This window comes from Coenobita brevimanus, chromosome 99, assembly GCF_032717465.1.
Source record: "Coenobita brevimanus isolate Jiangsu-jjx chromosome 99, ASM3271746v2, whole genome shotgun sequence".
Taxonomy (NCBI): Eukaryota; Metazoa; Arthropoda; class Malacostraca; order Decapoda; family Coenobitidae; genus Coenobita; species Coenobita brevimanus.
The window spans coordinates 21,426,168-21,443,485 of record NC_137052.1 but is presented as its reverse complement, the minus strand read 5'-3'; the positions used below and the strand labels follow the sequence as shown (position 1 = coordinate 21,443,485).

The 17,318-nt window shown below is 41.5% G+C and overlaps 1 protein-coding gene across 1 annotated transcript in view; it reads right to left on the bottom strand.

Annotated features, from left to right (window-relative positions):
* The window catches only part of l(3)80Fg (dnaJ homolog subfamily C member 16 l(3)80Fg), a 94,518-nt gene that overhangs the window by 23,857 nt on the left and 53,343 nt on the right, over nucleotides 1-17,318 (bottom strand). The window contains exons 12-14 of the mRNA XM_080283911.1: nucleotides 15,292-15,387; nucleotides 12,614-12,841; nucleotides 5,360-5,564 (exon numbers count right to left, since the gene is read on the bottom strand). Coding sequence (XP_080140037.1) covers nucleotides 5,360-5,564; nucleotides 12,614-12,841; nucleotides 15,292-15,387 — 529 coding nt within the window. The remainder of the gene's footprint in view (nucleotides 1-5,359; nucleotides 5,565-12,613; nucleotides 12,842-15,291; nucleotides 15,388-17,318) is intronic.

Below are 17,318 nucleotides of genomic sequence, written 5' to 3'. Positions count from 1 at the left end.
GTGTACAGGAACCACTAGCTTGTTACTCTGCATAGAGGCATGCACAGGCAGAAGGAAGAGGAAAGAATGAAGGAAAGAAAGACAGAAGGGGGAGTGTAAAGTTACCCACAGGCAGAAGGACAAGGAAAGAATGAAGGAATGAAAGACAGAAGAAGATGGAAGGTAAGAAGGATGGAGGAAAGGAAAGGGCAGACACCCAAGAGCAGCACTACATTGAGTGAGTGGATGGTGAGCACCCGCACCTACCATACAATAATAATAATAATAATAATAATATAATAATAATAACATTAATAATAATAATAAGAATCTATCTATCTATCTATTGCCAGACGCCTCAATCCCGTTCGGGGTGGCCATAAACAAATCCCCTCCACGTCGCCCAGTCCCCCACCATTTCACCACTGCCCTGCTCCCAACTCACACCCCCCTCTCTCATATACCTCTCCACCCCATCCCTCCATCTCATCCTCGGCCTCCCTTCCCCCCTCCACCTCACTCACATACACTCTCTTCGTCAGTTTTTCACCCTCCATCCTCTCCACATGGCCAAACCACCTCAGCATATTCTTCCTAACACCTCCTATCACATCCACATCCACACCACAATGCTCCTTTATATCCTCATTTGTCAGCCTGTCTCTCCACGTGACTCCACAGGCTCCTCTTAAATAACTCATTTCCATTGCTCTCACTCTTGACTTGTGTCCTTCCAACAACGTCCAAGCTTCACTTCCATACGTTAGAGTTGGTATCACAATACTGTCATGTAGTAACTTTTTCACTTCCATGCTCAATTCCCTGTTTCTTATCACTGCTTTCAAGGAACAGTAATAATATTGATAATAATACAATGAGAGAGGCATTCACACATAGTTACTCAAAACAAAGGTAACTAAACCCAATATCAGCTTCTTAAGTTATCACAGCAAAGGTCAAAAAACACTGGATAGGTTTCATAGTATTCACGAGCCTTGAAAATGAATGATACACAACCAGTGTGAATGATAACTATTTCTTGTGAGTCGATGTAGAACATCAGGTGCAAATGCCACTTTCACACTGACAACAAAGATACCTTTGTTATATTCATTTATTCTCTCATGCATAATTCTTTGGCAGTGCTATACGGCAACTCACCCATTTAAGCTTAGCAACCCAGAGAGGTAGCTGGACTGCTCAGTATGAAATTAAATGCACCCCACTGTAGAGATAGTTTTTTACTGTGTACATCCCATCAACTTTGTTAAATAAACTTCCCAAATATTCAACCCAATCACAAGAACAGTACTCCCAAAGCTAAATAAAACTGTCTAGCAGCAAAATGAATAAAACATGAGACATCATACTGAAGCAGTTACACTCCACCCCTGCAATACCTACATTTGGTGAAAAACAGTAAGTCAGTCCCAGAGTAACCCCACCAAAGTACTGGGGCCCAAGACTAAGCAACCACAGTCAAGTACATTAATTAATGACAGACAGCCAGCTTATTTCTCACGATCGAAGAACTTCCAGTCACCTCTTAAGGATGGAACCTATGCAAGGCTTTCACTTTAACAAGAGTATGGTGCCCTAGATTTGGTCCCTCTCTTCAGTACCATGATTCTGCTCTTCCCAACAACGCCTCAGAAAGTTTCATTGCTCATACACATTCCCAAATTCACTCATCAGTCCTTGTAATCCTACTTCATTAATGAATAATGCATTACTGCAATAAAGGAGGTATGGGGACAACAATGCTGGACCACAACACTGCACTACACTACATAGGCTAGCTGTGTGAAAAGGACCTCTGCATCTTTATCTGAGTGTTCATCATCATCACCATATGATGATTTATCTGAGTGTTTATAAAATAACATGACTTATGATTTAACAATACGGCATCCATCTTGTATTTTGACGCTAAGTTCAGAAAGCTCCATAGCAGAATAAAACAATACCAGGCTCTAAATCATTTTTATAACACTTCTTCATGACTAGTACTGTTTTGCAGTTATCACTTGTTATAGCTCAATGGTTGAATGAGATAATGCTACTGCTCTACATCCTTTTCATAATACAGTACTTCTTAACCAATACTATAAACTGTAACAGTGTTACTCTCTCATTACAGATCAACAATCATGATGGAGAGAGAATTTTATGCCAAATGGAAAGTGGAAATGAGAATTTCACGACAAGTGGAATGTGGAGAGATAATAATGCTTATATCAAGAGATGTAAATATCAGATTTCCTGATCACACATCATATATAGATCTACGTCATATTAAAACATGTTGAAACATGGCACCAATTTCTTCATCAACTTGAGAAATCAGTTAATATACACTACTCAGAGTAAAGTGGTTGTAAAAGCAACAGGCAATGACTAAATCTGGTGCTGCCAATGCTGTGAAAGACCAAACTAAATTCTGATATGCTAGGATGGGGGGGAATAAAGTACATCAACATGCAGTGATCTACTGACCGATTATTGAATAAGCACAACTAGGCAATCCATTTCTCACATATTACTTAGTCTGGTAAAGTCTGAAATTTAATAATTTTAGACTTTAATATTTCTATCTATCTATTGCCAGACGCCTCAATCCTGTTCGGGATGGCCATAAACAAATTGCCTCCATGTTGCCCTGTCCCCCACCATTTCACTACCCTGCTCCCAACTCACACCCCCCTCTCTCATATACCTCTCCACCCCATCCCTCCATCTCATCCTCGGCCTCCCCCTCCCTCTCCCCCCTCCACCTCACTCACATACACTCTCTTCGTCAGTCTTTCACCCTCGATCCTCTCCACATGGCCAAACCACCTCAGTTTATTCCTCATAACGCTTCCTATCACATCCACATCCACACCACAATGCTCCTTTATATCCTCATTTGTCAACCTGTCTCTCCATGTGACTCCACAGGCTCCTCTTAAATAACTCATTTCCACTGCTCTCACTCTAGACTTGTGCCCTTCCAACAACGTCCAAGCTTCACTTCCATACGTTAGAGTTGGTATCACAATTCTGTCATGTAGTAACTTTTTCACTTCCATGCTCACTTCCCTGTTTCTTATCACTGCTTTCAAAGAACCAGCAACCTTTCTTCCCTGCTGTACCCTTTCAAGCACTTCACCCTCCAAACCTCCATCCCTACTCATCACACTACCCAAGTACTTAAACGTACTCACATTTTCCAATTCCTCATCATCCAACCTTGCTGTACATTCACTGACTTCACCTCTCTCAAAGACCATCACTTTGCTCTTCCCTACATTCACCTTTAGATTCCGTTTCTTACACACTCTCCCAAAGTCATCCACCAAGCCTGGCGGTTCCCCTTCGTCTTCACTCAACAACACAGTATCATCTGCAAACAACAGTACAGGGAGCTTCCAAACACTACCCTCTCTCACCAGGGCCACTCCAACATCCACTACCCTACCCTGTACCTCTTTTATTACCCCACCCATGTACAGATTGAACAACCAACCTCTTTTATTACCCCATCCATGTACAGACTGAACAACCATGGAGACATGACACATCCCTGTTTCAACCCAACCTTCAAAGAGAAAATTCACTCAGTTCACCATCCACACGCACTGCAGCCTTAGCACCATCATACATACTCTTCACAGCATTCAACAACTTCCCATCTACTCCATATATTCTTAATACTTTCCACAATCCTTGTCTATCCACCCTGTCATATGCTTTCTCCAAATCCATGAAAGCCACATACAACTTCTTTCCCTTCTCTAGAAACTTTTCCACTAAAGATCTAAGAATGAATATCTGATCTACACAACCTCTTCCCTTCCTAAAGCCTCCCAGTTCTTCTCTAACTAATTCCTCTATTATTTCCCTAACTCTGTCAATAAGTATCCTACCATACACTTTTCCTATTATACTAAGAAGACAAATGTCCCTATGATTGCCACACACTTCTTTTTCCCCTTTTCCTTTGTACAAGGGAATAATTATAACTGACTTCCAATCATCCGGAACTCTACCTTCCTCCCAGGCCAATCTGCACATCTTCCACATCCATTCTACTACTATCTCTCCCCCATGCTTCAACATTTCACCACACACTCCATCAATTCCTGGGGCTTTCCCCAGTTTAACTTTCTTCATTGCTTCCACAACTTCTATCCTACTGATTTCTTCCTGTCTTCTCACCTCCCTCCTTCTCCTAGTCATTCCCCAGCCACTTATACTCGCATTACGTCCATCCTCTATGTTCAACAATTCCTTAAAGTGTTCTCTCCATCTGCTCACTTTTTCTCCCTTCTCCACTAATAATCTACCATTTTTATCTTTCACTCCCCTGCTAACTTCACTTCCACCCTGTCTTACTCTCTTCACCTCTTTCCAGAACATTTTCTTACAGTCCCTCCACTTTACACTCAAATTCCTTCCAAATTCCTCATCCACTCTCTTCTTTCTCTTACTAATCTTTTTACCTCTCTCTTTCTTTCTACATATAACTCTCTCTTCCGTCTCTCAACTTCTTCCACGCCCCTATTTCTCATCCATTCACTGTATGCTTCCTTCTTTTGTGCCACAGCCTGTCTCACCTCTTCAGTCCAGCATGCTGTTCTACATATAGGAAACTTTAAATAAGTATAGATAAAGCCAAGAATCTGTACTGAATATTAAGATATGAGTCAGCACTGACTGTATCAGAAAGCCAAAAGAAGCTGTTACATGACACAACTATTATATTCGTTTGTTCAAAATCTGGAACCTTGAAAAAGTTCTGTTGAATTCTTTATATACTCTACTGCATGGTACAGAATATTACAATATTGTAAGCTAATACTGTAACAGGTTTTATGACTATTAATTGAGGTACCTGAGACTAATGCTCACTGCCATTACCAGTTTCCTCAAGCAATCAAGTTAATCCTTAACTGCCATGGATGCACTTAAACATATATTAAGGTCAAATTCAAATAGTTCTATTTAGAGGAGAAAAACTTGAGTAACTTGATAATTAATCAAAGCAGTTATGGACACTTTGACTGCTGGAATGTTGCTCACCAAAACTAAATCATCTTGTGGTAGGCTATGTAGTAATGGTAGCTGTGGCCTAGGTTCATAAAAATGTGAACTCAGTGGACTGCAAGCTGAAATTCTCTCTCTCCTCCAGCCCACAATCCTTCTTCCAGGCATTAGAGAGGGAGCTGAGAGGCAGCTGTACAACCAGACAACTTCATCACCCAGTTATACTGGTGCCAACATGTGAAGGTGTCCCTCCCCAGCACCTGGTAGCCTGAGAAAAAATATCTTAATGCATCTATGGATGGCAATAAACCTCAAGATGTCCGAGCCTTGAACATCATGGTACAGTACTCACATCAAACACTGTCTCAGGATGCTTGGCATGGTAGAGGCAGTAGTATTTGCGGTGACCATTTAGCGCGATGACGGTGCCAATGGTATTCTTGGGATTGATGTTCAGGTCACGTGGCTCAGGCAGGCCAAGCACCAAGATCCGCTTATACCACTCCATCCCAGATGCTCGTTCGATGTTTAGAAAGCCAAACATCAGTGTCTTGTTTCTAGATGACAGGAGAGAAAATGAAAAATGAGAAAATGACTAAGAGTGTGATTGAGGTGAAAGGGAAGCAGGAGAAGGTAACACTGAGGATGATGTGGAGGGACAAAATGGAGAGAGATTGTATTGTATCATTTATAAAGGTTCCAACATGATTGCATGCAACAGCCTTGGTCATCTAATGGCATCTCTCCACTCTGCTCTCTCTCTGGCAGTATCCCTATTGTCTCTTATTCCTGAGGTCACAACCTTATCCCCGATATTCACATTTCTCACCTTCCACAACCAACTGTCATCCTCTATCCTCTCCACATGCCCAGATCATCTCAATCTACCCCTCCTCATCACAACATCAATAAATTCCAGTCTCATCCCTCCTCTCAACTATTCAATTGTAAACCTAGCTCCCCCACAGCCTCGCATCCAAGGACATATTACACGTCCATCTAATCATGGTCATTTCTGTACGCGTGAGCCTACAAATATCACCTTCCTTTACTGCCTAGGTCTCGCTACCATACAGCTTTACCCTCCAAACACGTCACGTACAAAAATCTCACAGAATTGAGGGAGAGCCTTCTTAGTGTAAAGACAGACAACAGCTCCCTGAAGTTCCTCCAACCATTCCTTATCTTAGCCACAGACCTGGTTCCAGTCCCACTTCCTGCACACAACAAGTCCCCCAAATAACAAAACTTTTTCACACTCAAGATGCTTCACACCACACAATTCCCATTTACTCTTCCCAACACCCTACATACAAGAAAACAGCATTATTTCGCACTCTACGTCTAATACCACTCCATTTTTTTTGCACCCACTTATCACAAACACTGCACATGATGGAGTCACTTCCCACACCCTTATGGCAAACCTCACATGGCCCACATTCCCGATGCTTTGACAAAACCACCACCAGCCATAGATATCATTACTTTTGTTTTAAAAGTGTTTACTCTCAAACCTATATACCCCATTCCATCTCTCTACTTCCTAAAACCTTCCTCTACAACCCTCTCATTCTCTATAACCAAAGTCATCAGCATACAACACCTCCCATGGGAGTCCAGATCTAAAGTCATATGAAGCGGCTTCAAGCATTATGAAAAACAATAAGGGGCCCCAAACTGACTCCTGATGCACACCAGCATTCATGGAAAATTCACCACACGAACCTCTGTTCACTCTCACCTGGGCACTCTCATACACTGCCATAACCACTTTAACCAGCTACTCCTCAGTCCTAAGCTTTTCCATTGCCCACTGTCATGGTGCTTGAAGCTTTCTCATGTGACTTCAGAAATGACTTCCATGAGAGATGTTGTATGCTGATGACTTGGTGTTGATGCCTGAGAATGAAAGGGAGGCAGAGGAAATATTCAGGAAATGAAGAGATGGAATGGGGCACAAGGCTTGAGAGTAAAAGCAGAGAAAACAAAAGTGACAATATCTACGGCTGGTGGGAGTACTATTAGAACAGGAAGTGCAGTCATGTGCAGGTTGCCACAGAGGTGTTGGAAGTGGCTCCATCTAGTGCAGTGTTTGTGATGGGTGGGTGTACAGCTGTGAATTAATGCTTATTTTGTGTGTGCAGCATGTTGCGGAAAGCATGTATATTGTCATGCATGAAAGAACCAATCTCAGTGGACAGTCTCTTGAGTGCATGGAGAAGTTTGTTATTTTGAGGACATGTTATGTGCAGGAGGTGGGGCTGGGGTAGAGCGTGGTTGAAGGAAGTTCAGGGAGCTGTTGCCTCTCCTAACATTAGAAAGGCTCTCCCAGTCAACTGACTGAGCCAGGATGGATGTACAGTGTTTACATTCGGCATGGCTGTCTTTCATTCCATTTTGTGGGTGAAAAGTCACTGAAACATCATTATCACCAAATAACAGTGCACGTGTACAACAACTGGTGCAGTGTGCAATACTAAGTGACATGATAACTTTTTTGTGTGTGGAGCATTGCAACATGTGACTTGGAAATTATGTCTGGCAAGCCTTTTTTTTTTTTTGTTTTTCTTTTTTTTTTGGGGGGAGGGGTTACATGGTAATAGGTCCCCCCCTCCTTATCCTGATCTTATCACCAAACAATTTACACATCCTTGGAATGGCTTTTGGAAGAGGCAAGGTTAAATACAGCATATCAATACCTTCTTGATTACAAGAAATTTCCCCTAGTTTGAATAACATTGTCCAAAGGTAGCCACAATACATGAACTGTTTATCTATCTATCTATTGCCAGACACCTCAATCCCGTTTGGGGTGGCCACAAACAAATCGCCTCCACGTTGCCCTGTCCCCCGCCATTTCACTGCCCTGCTCCCAACTCACACCCCCCTCTCTCATATACCACTCCACCCCATCCTTCCATCTCATCCTCGGCCTCCCCCTCCCTCTTCTCCCCTCCACCTCACTCACATACACTCTCTTCGTCAGTTTTTCACCCTCCATCCTCTCCACATGGCCAAACCACTTCAGTGTGTTCCTCATAACGCTTCCTATCACAACCACATCCACACCACAACGCTCCCTTATATTCTCATTCGTCAGCCTGTCCTCCATGTGACTCCACAGGCTCCTCTTAACCCCTTAACCACGGGGCGTTGCTTTCGTGACGCTTGGGAGCAAGGGATCATACCGCGGGGCGACACTTTTGTGATTCTGTGTTATTTTGAATTTGCCCGGACTTTGAATTGGTGGCTTGTATCATCTATCAGTACCACCAATGTCCAACACTAGTCAGCACTCCTAATCTCATCTGGACTCCCATCCATTGTTGACAATTTAACCATTTCTCCCCGTTCTTGACTCCCCTCCCTAACCCCCCTCCATTATCCTATCCTCTCGTCTGCACGGACGTGCTACGCTAAGTAAATCTTCCCTGGAATTTTTCACTGATTTCATCCATTGAAATAAGCCCTATGCCCTATTCTTATACCAAATAATATATACAAGAAAGAAATAAGGTAAGTGAGAGTGCCATACACCTAGAATTGGCTAATTATCACCTGACAACACCTCACGTACACTCGTTCGCTAATTTCCGCTGTTTATTTCCCCTTGAAATATGCCGTATAATCTATTTTCGTAATAAATATACATATAAGGAGGGAAGGGAGAAGCCTAAGCGATATTTCCATTCACCTGGAACTACCTAATTATTGCAGGCCACCACACTGTATTCTACGCTAAGTAAATCCTCCCTGGAATTTTACACTGATTTCATCCATTGAAATAAGCCCTATGCCCTATTCTTATACCAAATAATAAATACAAAAAAGAAATAAGGTAAGTGATAGTGTCATACACCTGGAATTGGCTAATTATCACCTGACAACACCTCACGTGCACTCGTTCGCTAATTTTCGCTGTTTATTTCCCTTTGAAATATGCCGTATAATCTATTTTCGTAATAAATATACATATAAGGAGGGATGGGAGAAGCCTAAGTGATATTTACATTCATCTGGAACTACCTAATTTATTATGTATTGTCTTGGTTTCCTGCCAATCATTTCATTGCTATATATTAGCAGGTCTCACAGGGCTGAAGTTGGTACTATTGCATTCACCCTAGCCAGGCGGCAGGAGGCCACTACTATCAGTTCACTGTCGTCTTTGAAGGTGGAAGTATGTCTGATTCGCTCCTGCTAACATCCACCCTTTTTTTAGCCCCATGCAAAGGGCCCTGTGACCTTTACCCCCTACTAAACCTCGTGTGGAAGGAGGTAAAGGGCTGACAATTGATAGAGAATGACTATGATCTTTTTATTGAGTAAAACAGTGCAAGTGGAACTGTAAATAAAGTGTAAATAATGTGTAAACAGCAAGAAAGCAATGAATGTAAATACAAGTGAACAGTGGAAAATAGTTTTATAAGTTACTTCAAGTGACAGTGCATAACACAGTGTAAATAAAATAGAAATGTAAATAATGTAAATAAAATAGAGAACGTAAACAGAAATGTAAATGAGTAGTATTAGAAGAATACGAGTATATATACTAGGAGTAATGAAAGTGAAAGTTTCACTCTAGCATGTATGAATACTAAGAGTTATGAAAGTGAAGGTGAAAGTGACATTCACTCTCAATGCTAGTATACAGGACGAGAAAGTGAATGCTACATATTTTACTGAAAGAAATTGAATCTCTACAGTGATAATAAACTACTATTACTGAAGGAAACTTATGGATAAAGACTGTAGATATATATAAGTGTTATATAGTAACAGAAATATAAACTGTGAGTGTTTTTATGAATATTAGACAACACTAGCGGCGAATGATCAGAAGTGGGATGGTCATACGCCCTTGTAATTTTCATTGCTTTCACAGTGTTTTTTTGGGGGAGTATGGATTCCAAACTACTTGAGAATCATAGATTAGTGTTTCTAGTGATAATATCAGGCTGTGGTAATCATATTACGAGTTGTCGGGAAGTGTAAAGTGGAGACTTTGTTACCCAACTTCAGAGGTCTCCACAAGTCCTACGGTACTCGACGAAGGCTCAACAAACACCCCAGGAGAAAGCTGAAGGTATGTGCCATAAGCATATATGATTTTAATATTCTAGGACTAATAACTGATTTTTGGCAAATATTTTTAGAGAGTCTGTCGGAGCGCGAATATGCCCGCGGGAGCTGCAAGTCAAAGCAAAACAAGCCCGCGGTGTAAGGGCTAAATAACTCATTTCCACTGCTCTCACTCTTGACTTGTGTCCTTCCAACAACGTCCAAGCTTCACTTCCACTCGTTAGAGTTGATATCACAATACTGTCATGTAGTAAGTTTTTCACTTCCATGCTCACTTCCCTGTTTATTATCACTGCTTTCAAAGAACCAGCAACCTTTCTTCCCTGCTGTACCCTTTCAAGCACTTCACCCTCCAAACCTCCATCCTTACTCATCACACTACCCAAGTACTTAAACGTACTCACATTTTCCAATTCCTCACCATCCAACCTCGCTGTACATTCACTGACTTCACCTCTCTCAAAGACCATCACTTTACTCTTCCCTACATTCACCTTTTGATTCCGTTTCATACACACTCTCCCAAACTCATCCACCAAGCTTTGCAGCTCCCCTTCGTCTTCACTCAACAACACAGTATCATCTGCAAACAACAGTACAGGGAGTTTCCAAACACTATCCTCCCTCACCAGGCCACTCCAACATCCACTACCCTACCTTGTACCTCTTTTATTACCCCATCCATGTACAGATCGAACAACCATGGAGACATGACACATCCCTGTTTCAACCCAACCTTCAAAGAGAAAAATTCACTTAGTTCACCATCCACACGCACTGCAGCCTTGGCACCATCATACATATTCTTCACAGCATTCAACAACATCCCATCTACTCCATATATTCTTAATACTTTCCACAATCCTTGTCTATCCACCCTGTTATATGTTTTCTCCAAATCCATGAAAGATGCATACAACTTCTTTCCCTTCTCTAGAAACTTTTCCACTAAAGATCTAAGAATGAATATCTGATCTACACAACCTCTTCCATTCCTAAAGCCTCCCTGTTCTTTTCCAACTAATTCCTCTGTTCTTTCTCTAACTCTGTCAATAAGTATCCTACCATACACTTTTCCTATTGTACTAAGAAGACAAATGCCCCTACAATTACCACACACTGCTTTTTCCCCTTTTCCTTTGTACAAGGGAATAATTATACCTGACTTCCAATCCTCCAGGACTCTACCTTCCTCCCAGGCCAATCTGCACATCTTCGACATCCATTCTACTACTATCTCTCCCCCATGCTTCAGCATTTCACCACACACTCCATCAATTCCTGGGGCTTTCCCCAATTGAACTTTCTTCATTGCTTGCATCACTTCTATCCTACTGATTTCTTCCTGTCTTCTCACCTCCCTCCTTCTCCCAGCCATTCCCCAGCCACTTATACTTGCAGTACTTCCATCCTCTATGTTCAACAATTCCTTAAAGTGTTCTCTCCATCTGCTCACTTTTTCTCCCTTCTCCACTAGTAATCTACCATTTTTATCTTTCACTCCCCTGCTAACTTCACTTCCACCCTGTCTTACTCTTTTCACCTCTCTCCAGAACATTTTCTTACAGTCCCTCCACTTTACACTCAAATTCCTTCCAAATTCCTCATTCACTCTCTTCTTACTCTCTCTTACTAATCTTTTCACCTCTCTCTTTCTTTCCACATATTACTCTCTTTTCCGCCTCTCTATTTCTTCCACGTCCCTATTTCTCATCCATTCATTATATGGTTTCTTCTTTTGTGCCACAGCCTGTTTCACCTCTTCAGTCCACCACACTGTTCCTTGCACCCCCCTCCGTCTTCTCTTCCTTCCACACACCACATCACATGCTGCACATATTTCTTCTGTAAATATCTTACACACACCTTCCACGTCTCCCATCTGCTCCAATTCATATTTGCCCAATCGTTCCTCCACTTCTCTCTTATACTCTGCCTTTTTCTCATCCTCTTGTAACCTTTCCACTCTCCTTGCAACTACTCCTTCCTCTCATCTTTCCCTTCTTCTATTCCTCCATCTTACTTGCATTCTAATTCTGGCCACCACCAAGTAGTGGTCAGAAAGTCCACTCCCCCAACCTCTATACACTCATGCATCCTTTACACATCTTCGCATCCTTTCATCCACACATACATAATCAATCATTGCCTTCCTTTCATTCAGTTCACCACCCACCCTTCTCATCACTCGCCATGTATACCTATGGATCATTTTATGCCTGAGGAGGGTATTGGCTATCACCAACCTCCTCCCAGCACAAATGTCCACTAACGCACTCCCATTCTCATCTATCTCAGCAGGCACACCCCACTCACCAACTATTCCATCCACCTTCACATTCCCAACTTTACCATTCATATCACCAATCAAAAACACTCTCTCATTCCTTCCAAACTTTTCCATATACTGTATGTATATATATATATATATATGTATATATGTATATATATATATACTTTATACAGTATACATTAAAAAAAAAAAAAAAAAAAAAAAAAAAAAAAAAAGGCAAACTCTTACTTTCTATAAGGCCAGCAAGCTTTATGGAATTTGGGCATAAGCTTGGATTTGCTCTCAGAGTCACATAGCATGACAACAGTGCGGCAGCCTGGTTTAAGCATGCGCACCATCCCATTGTAGGTCTCCCCACGCAGCTCATGCACACGAAGTTGAGGTACAGTTGTCACTCTGCCAGTGGAATCCACGAATGTTGTCTGTGACTTGCTCACACGCTCCTCCTCAAGCTTTCTGCAATTGATAACACAAGATTAACTGTATGATATCTATATTATAAAGGTGCTCTGTTCACTTAAAGCTGACCTAAAATTGCAATCTCTCCATCTTTATGAGATGTAACAAAAGATGTATCCTTTCCTATTCACCTGTTTCTATTTTGTGAGGAAAATTCACACACATCACCTGGTGAATATTTTCATTCTTGACATATCTCACCCCACACCGGTATATGTTTTTACCAACATACAACATACATCACTGGTGTCCTAAATGGTTGCTTACTTGTTATGAACTTAAAACAGGGTAGCTGCTGGCTGGATACTATCAACCCTGAGAGGCAGAATGACAGGAGTGAAATGTGGCTGCAATCTGGAACAGTAACTAGCCACACAGTCAATGCTCTTACACAGGAAACTCAGATATAAGGAGTATCAAAGTCCAAGCTGAGACTCAGATATTGTTAAATAGCTTACTAAATTCCTCAGACTCCCTTTCTAACAACTGTCTGCAAGTACATACAGCAGCTGATTTTGACACTTGGTTTGGCTCCTAGTCCACAGAGACCATCAGCTATACCACAGTGTCATTTGGTTTGCAATGATATTATCTGATGAACTAATAAACAAATAGATGAGAGCAGCTTTTAACCATGAATAAAGGAAATCATTGTGTGAATACATTATATTCTTAACTGTATAGGTTAAATCTTTAATGTCTAATAGTACCCTATTTGGGACACTGCTACAAAACAGAATTTCATGAGATTTCCAATAATACTTCGAGATTTCCAATACAACAAGCAGTTAACTATCTCCCCTCCAAAAAAAAAGACAAAACATGACAAATAAGCCAGCAGCTCCTGATGTCTATCCTGTGACTCTGGTATGTGGCAACTTGCATTTTGTGCAGGTTATATCCCACTAAGATGTGGCAGAATATACTACAAATTACAGGTCCTGAAAACTCTTCCATAAAGAACAACTTATATGAATCTGAAGCAACACCTTCAAAATATTTCTGAAAATATTTGTCAGTCATCTGCATCAAATTGTTTAACAATTAGCACTAAGTACCGTACTGCCATAATGTTGTCTCACTTTGACATTCAGCCACAAGAAATATGTTGCCCAAGTATAAAAATCTCCACCAAGTTAATGTGGACAAACTGTAGTGTTGAAATACGTGAAATCATTACCTAATACAAAATACTGAAGTAATATTCCATGTTTCACCTGAATCTGATAACTTGAAAATATTCTGGGATGTTTGTGGGATTTTTTCAACATTATTACACAATCCTAGTATTATATATGACTTTAATGCACCTTGCTTGACTTATCAGCACTTTCTGCTGACTTGGCAACCAGGAAAATCCCCATACAAGGCAGGTACATTTTTTTTGTGTGTGTACTGCAATTTTTTTTTTTTTTTTTTTTTTTTTTATAGTGGCGACCATCATCCACTCACTTGATGTAGTGCTGTCTACTTCTTCCTTAGCCTTTATCATTCTTTTTCTGTGCCTGCCCTCCTCTCTTCCTATTTCTCCCATCTTTTCTGTCACTTCTTATTGTTTTTCTCTTCTTAACAAGTGGCTTTACATTGAGTGACAAGCCAAGTGGTTTCCTGTAAGCCAAGAAACCATTTACAACGCTGGGTGGTAACCATATAACGAAATCATACGTGCTCCTTACATGTCAACAAGTGGGTTGGTGGAGGGTTAGTGCCCCTCCCCGTAAAACAAATACCTCAAAGTCAAATGGCCACCCGTTGTGGGATTATGGCATCTGGCAATAGAACATTTAATATAAGAGTACAAGTGTTCTGAGGGGAATGATTTTTGGACAAAAACATCTCCAGATGTGGAGAAACATCAAGATTATTATTCTTGGCTTCTCAAGGTTAAATGAAACACTTTATGCAAGGGCTAACTGTACAAAACTAATCTGGTAAGGAGAGATCGACAAAGCATCCTTGTGTTGACACACGAATGCACTGAGTCCTCATTACAAGTAAAGGATATGTTCTAAACTAATGCATCTTTTTCCATACACTTGGTATTGTACATTGAAGGAAACTGGCAAGCTAGTTTTACAGGTAGCTAGATGCCGATGGAAGTTTAATGGGTCATTTTTCTGTAAATTACTGTGGATTTCGCCCCTACAAACCAATGACACATTTTTAAAAATCTGTTCTTGCTACCTTCACACATACTATAAGTATGATTAGAAGAGACTTTTCTCAATGAAAAAATTTTACAACCTTCATCATTCCATTCAGAATGAGAGGTTTTTCCTAAGCTGAATAAAAATATATGGAAGTAGCAATAATAAGCTGAATAAAAATGTATGGAAGTAGCAATAATAAATTAACTAATACATCACCATGTTCACAAAAATAATAGCAAAAAAAAATTAAAGGACAAAATAAAACAAGGATTTTCTGCATGACTCAATGAGACTCACACAAGATAGGAGAGGACGTAGCCACCAGCCAGAATGAAGAGCACTGTTACCAGAATGGACATGGCTGGCACCAGATCATCCTGTGTTACGTTGTCCCTGCCAGAATAGTAACAATGACTTAAAACACTGTACAAAACTCAGGAGCACTGTGGTGTTTATGAAAACATGCTGGAGAGTCTTTGGACTTCAAGATGTGTAGCAAATGAAGAATGAGAAATTGACAAAAAGAATGCATGTATGGCAGAGGAAGTGAGGGGAAGAGGGAGGTAAAAGATGGGTGGAAGGATGTGGTGGAGAAATGTATGAGTGTGAGTGGTCTGAGATGGAGGAGGGGCAGCCTGATGTCTGAGAACACAAAAATGTGGATGCAATTAGTTTGTGATCTTTCCCTCCAAGATTAAAGTGTGTATAAACAGAGAGACAAAATCTATCCCGTATTTGGGTGGAGAAAAAAGGTCAGGACAGTAACAATTATGACAAAACAAAATTATTTTGCCAGGTGCTGACAAGGAGCTAACATGTGGTGATGCTGTGCACCCTGGCTGCAGTTGCTGCTGTGTCCACCAGGGGGCCAAACTTCCTAATACTTCCCTGCAACTCACTTTAGGAAGGACCTTGGTTCAACTTTTTTTTTTTTATGCAAAGAAGAAGGAACCTAAGGCCAGGGGACCGAAAGGGCATCAGTTCCCTAGATGATGTTTTGTACTGTATTGTACCTGCAGGACAGCATCATAGAAGCAGCTACTTATCTGTGGCTGACAGGTCTGCTCGGCCTGACAGAACGGGGTTAAGCAACAGCAACAACTGTCCCTGCTATGAAAATCACACTGAATTCACCCCATCCTTAAAACAATACATCACAAACATTAAAAATAAAATAACACCAAAACTCAATGCTTTGAGGTCACTTGCCCATACAACATTCGGACACAACAGAGAAACCACCACCACAGTAAACAAACAATACATATGTTCACTGATGAATTATGCAAGCCCTGCCTGGACTTCTAACCCCACTAAAACACACTACAACACTCTATAGACCATACAGAACAAGGCCTTAAAAATAATCACAGGCTGCACAGCTACTACACCCACAGACCACCTACATCAAGAAACCAATGTCCTCAAACTCAAGGATCACCTAGACATGAGAGGCACCCAGGTACTTGCTGCAGCCTCCACAAACCCACAACATCCACAACACTACATGGCAGCACATCCACCCACACCAAGGGACATCAAAACAACACCCAGCACACGATACCATACACAAATACTGTCATCTCTCCCCCCTCGCCCACCTCAGACCAGCTTCCAGAAGCATATCCACACCCAAATCACTCGCCGCTCTATTCAGTCACTTAAAGACAACACACAGCTGCATGAAAAGCCTCCTGACATCCACCCTTCTGAATCCTATCTTCCTTGTGAGGACAGGGTCCACCTGGCCAGGCTGAGATGTGGGCATCATCCAGCCCTCAGAGGATGGTGCCCAGAAGAGGCTGATGCCTGTCCAGGATGCAACACAGCACCCCATACTATTAAGCACATTATGGAAGACTGCAATGCACACAATCACCTATGCCAACAACGCAACATACACTCTTTAAGAGCTCTGTGGGAAAGCCCGGTCTCGGCCATGGCCTTCCTAAGGGACTCGGGGCTGTTCGGCCAGACTGCCTAGGGAACAACTACTACTACTACTATGGCACCTGGTAGGTTAGTGGGTAATTAAGGCGCTCTAACCAGATTGAGCCGGTGTCGGTTTATATCCAAGGGGTGGTTGGGGTTCACTGCCCATGTAATGCCACTCAGGAATGAGTGAGGCTGGTCACTCTCATCTCAAATGTCAGGACCAACTTGCCTAGCCCCGAGCTCTTACGCTCCTCATGGAGCAACACAGGATTAGATGATGATTTATGATTCATGATGAATGAATGATAAAAAGCATTTAAATGGTCAAACGTCAAGCCATATAAACATGTGAATTTTTATTTCTTATGATTTTATTATATTCATTAACC